Source organism: Leopardus geoffroyi, chromosome D4, assembly GCF_018350155.1.
Source record: "Leopardus geoffroyi isolate Oge1 chromosome D4, O.geoffroyi_Oge1_pat1.0, whole genome shotgun sequence".
Taxonomy (NCBI): Eukaryota; Metazoa; Chordata; class Mammalia; order Carnivora; family Felidae; genus Leopardus; species Leopardus geoffroyi.
In genome coordinates this window covers 28684273-28688542 of record NC_059342.1, presented here as the reverse complement: position 1 = coordinate 28688542, position 4270 = coordinate 28684273, and the positions used below count along the sequence as shown (strand labels likewise).

Sequence of the window (4270 nt, the reverse complement as noted above, 5' to 3'; positions counted from 1 at the left end):
TGGGTAGAACTGTTTTTGTGTGATTGTAAAAATTCATATCTAATAAATAAAGCCTTGCTATCTAAAAAAAAAAAAAAAAGAATTTTGAATGTAATTAATGCCACTGAGTATATGCTTGCAAATATTACAAGGATAAATGTTATGTATATTTCTTCACAATAAAATTGTAAAAAATAAATAAATCCTGACATTAATTGTAAATTAGAGTAAAAATCATTGAAGTCGAAGTCATTAAAGCAAAGTTCTTAAATTAAATCTTTGAAAAAATACATTGGATACTGAGGAACATAACACAGAGAGTTGGGAGGAAAAAGTAGCTTCTACATTCTGCCTTTCCTCCTTTTATTAAGCAGATTTTTCTGTAAATAACTTGTTTCTGTCGGTTTTGAGAAAGGCTTGAGAGGGAAGAATCCGTGACTGGGCGAGGCAGGACAGAAGCATAACAAAATGCCACGCCTTTCTTGGACACCCTTTCTGCCCAACCACTTTCCTTCCGAAGATTAGGTCTTGCCCCTGGCGTCCTGTATTTTGGGGACTTCCACTCCACTCCAGATTCTTCCTTAACCCAGAGGCATTCATCCTGAGACATTGATAACATCTCCCCCTGGTGGCTGCATTCCTCTCCCTGCCCCACCTTTGCGTGGAATAAACAGAAACCACTAGATTATCCTGTTCTCAGCCTCCCTAGAGATCTTCATTCCAAACACTAGGACTAAAGGACACGCAGAGTGACGCTGAAAACCCACTTGGGACTTCTTGCAAGCTTCTTTTCGGTGAACCACCGGCAGATCCCATGAATTCGGGGTAACTAGTAAATCCGGTCCCCAGAGAGGCTCTGGACCCTCTGTTCCACCGCCTCAGCGCTGTCCTTGGTCCCCCAGCTCTATTCCCCTGAGTGCCCTGAGGCAGGCTCAGGCTGCTCTGGGACCAGGTGGAATCCAGTATGTTGGTCCTTTGATCTGAATTCCAGGGCACAGAGGCCCCGCCCACAGGCCAGCTCAGCCAATCGTGGCGAAGGAATGTGGTGGAGGCGGGGCCAGCAATGTAGAATTCCGGGCGTTAAATGGGAGGTTTAAGACCCACCATCAGGCTGTGAGACCCTCGGATCTGCGCCTGTGATTGTGCCTGTCCAGTTGCAGCTGCCACAGGTGATCTTCCCACGCCGGGCCTGAGCAGAGGGGCCACTCTGGGAACCAGCATGGCGGCCAGCCTTGGGGGTCGGGGGTTCGGGGGCTCCCAGGAGGCACTGTCCCCTGGACTGGCACCACCAGACGCGGTAGCCTGATCCCCACACTACTGGCTGCGGGGCCCACCCCTCCCTGCGTCAAGATCCAAGTACCCTGAAAGCTGCGGGAAGGTGACAGGTGGGGAGGAGGGCAGCAGGCCCCCAGAACATCCCAAACCCTCAGCCTTCCTCCACAGCCCTCTGTAAGACACTTGGGAGGATAAATGCAGTTCCACTTTAGAGGCTCTAACATCTCAGAAGAAAAGAGTATGGCTTTTTAGATGGTTTGGTCTAATAGGAAACTCATTTCTTTTCGCTGCCTAGGCTTTTGAAACATGCATCCTTCACTCTTCCTGGCCGCCCTTTGCCTGGGAATAGCTTCAGCTGCTCCACAAGTCGATCCAAATTTAGATGCACAATGGTTCCAGTGGAAAGCGGCACATGGGAAAATATATAATGTGGTTGGTAACATCTAACCTGTCCAGGGGGACCAACAGAGGACAATCTGTGCTGGTGGCAGTTCGTAGCAGAAAGTAGCTTCTTGAGGCCGCTCTTACGAAGGCAGTAAGCAGGGCCCCATGACTGCGCACAACGTGGGCATATGTCCTGCTGTGTGGTTGCTGGAGAACAGCTCCCAGAAGCATCAGGCCATCCCTGGCTGTGGTTTCTCCCCCTTTCTGTCAGCACATTTACTTGGCACAGGTGAGCTGATTTTAAAAAGACATAAAGATGGTAAGTTATATGTTTGCCTTTAGGATGAAGAAGGATGGAGGAGAGCAGTGTGGGAGACGAATCTGAAGATGATTGAACAGCACAATCGGGAATACAATCAAAGGAAACACAGCTTCACAATGGCAATGAATGGCTTTGGTGACATGGTGAGTGTGGCATGGATTGCTGAACGTTTTGTTCTTTCTCTTTTCAGTACTTTGCCAAAAAAATCTCACGCTTGTCAACATTGTTCTTTCTTTTCCTAGAAGACCAACGATGAATTCAGGCACACAATGAATGGTCTTAAAATCCAGAAGGGCAAGAATGGAAAAGTGTTTCAAATACCTTCGTTTGTTGGTATCTCTGTCCCTGTGGACAGGAGAGAGATGGCCGATGTAAGTCCTATGAAGAATTGGGGGCAACAACCGATCAGGTCTCTCTTCAACAGTGAAGCCAGAAAGAAAGTGGCCCCTGCTATGGCACACTGTGGTGCAGTATGCAGTTTGCTGTTTTAAAAGAGTTCTCAGATCAATAGGCTGTTGTCAAAGTCTTGCTATTTGGTTTGTAGACTGAGAGCTTTAGAGGGTCAGCATGGTTCTTCTTGGGCTTTTAGTGCAACGGGTGCCCTTGCAGGACAGAAGTTCCAGAAAACTGGCAAACGTGTTGCAATGAGTGAGCCATGAAAAAGGCATTTTACAAATAGATGATGTGGCACCACTTTTGTAAAAGTAAAAAAAAAAAAAAAAAAGCACATAATTAAGTACATGCATAGATAAAGAAAAAGGATAATTAATAGTTTCTTGGAGGGGTGTGGATAGAATAAAAGAAAGGGATCCTTACTTTATCTTTGCTGCTTGACTCTTAAAACTATGAGAATGTGTTCACATATACGTTGTGTACATCATTTATTAATTCAGTTGGGCAGCAGATTTTATGATGTGCCTACCCTGTGCCAGGTCCTGTCCGAGTGCTAAGGACGGAGAGGTGAACAAAACAAAGATTCATGATCTGATTCATGATAGATTCAGTGCTGCTGTGTGGAGAGACACAATCGCAGCCTGAACAAACATAATGGAACACTATGTCAGATGGCGGCCATGCTATGGGAAAAACAAATTGGGGAACGGAGAGCAGTACCAGGAGAGGTTGTGTTAATTTTAATTCTGGGCAAAGACACACTTCTTGGAGAGGGTAACATTGCAGCCAAGGTCAGATGGAGGGGTGAAGACTTGTATACATCTTGACAGGGAAGCAACAGAAAATACATAAAAAGGGCATTTAAACTAAAAGAATGTTTCTAAACATTAAAAAATACTATATACAAGATATCAAGCATCCTTTTCTAGGATCTCACTCTTGCCACCTCTAGGAAAGGTCTGACTCACACTGGAGAGGTGGGCAGGAAAAGACAAGGGGGGCTGCCCCCCTCTCTGGTGAATGGCTGGCCCCACCTGAGACTGTTTTCTGGCCTGTTCCCCAACAAAAGAGCTTCTCAAGCACAAGAGGGCTTTTTGTTTGCAAATGCAGCTCATGTCCCTGGAAGCTTCATTTGTCCTGCAAGTTAGGTTGACACCCAGGGCAGTGTGATGATCATGTGACAAAGGATCTCAGACTTCCTGGGACAATGTGGATGGTGGTCTAGGAAGTACAGGCCAGGATTACCCTCCTGCACTTGAGTGACCAAAGGAGAGCCAAGCTGCCCCAGGAGACCTGACTCTGGGGGCCAGCCCTGTGGCAAGAGGACTTGTCAGAAGTCAGGACGTCAGTGACAAAAGGCCATCAGTATCCCCAGTATGAGGAGGGGTCTGGTGCCACAACCAAGACCTCCATGGTCTCCCGGGTCTCCCCCCATCTCTTTCTCATGCTCTTTTCTCCCTCACAGGGAAAAACAGGGGACACTTGATGTCATCGAGTGAAAGTGGCACTGAAGAGTAAAGAACATGTGAATAATCACAAGTTAAATAAAAAGAGAAGGAAGCAAAACATGTTTGGAGTGCATGTTTGTGTGTGAGGGAATGCTTCTCTGTCAGGTGTCCCTTGTCTCTGGTGTGGGACCCTGGCTGGGGCCTCACTGACATGGCAGAGGACTGGCAAGGGAGGGAAATGGTAGCAAACCTTCTGGAGTTCCCTTTTCTGCTTGGCAAATCCTTAAATCCACTGCTCTGGTGACACCTCTGGTAAGCCATGTGGGTTTCTTAAACTTCTCTTACCGTGGCCTGCTGATTTCCCTGGGAGCCCAGCATCCTGTTGAGCTTGTGGACTCCTGAGATCTAGATGGACACTGTGGGGGTATAACACAACCTTGCAGCCCTGATGGGTGGCCGAGAACCACTG

The 4270-nt window shown here is 47.1% G+C and overlaps 1 protein-coding gene across 2 annotated transcripts; it reads left to right on the top strand.

Moving 5' to 3' along the window:
* Window positions 1-1019: 1019 nt before the first annotated feature.
* Window positions 1020-3919, top strand: LOC123592925 (procathepsin L-like). 2 transcript variants are annotated; one of them, XM_045468360.1, is made up of 5 exons: window positions 1020-1148; window positions 1550-1686; window positions 1981-2103; window positions 2206-2331; window positions 3819-3919. In XM_045468360.1, the coding sequence occupies exons 2-5, from the start codon at window positions 1561-1563 to the stop codon at window positions 3837-3839; spliced, it is 396 nt and encodes a 131-aa protein (XP_045324316.1). In that variant the 5' UTR covers window positions 1020-1148; window positions 1550-1560; the 3' UTR covers window positions 3840-3919. The 2 variants fall into 2 exon arrangements, with proteins under 2 accessions (XP_045324316.1, XP_045324315.1); XM_045468359.1 differs by having other exon boundaries at window positions 2203-2331.
* Window positions 3920-4270: the final 351 nt, after the last annotated feature.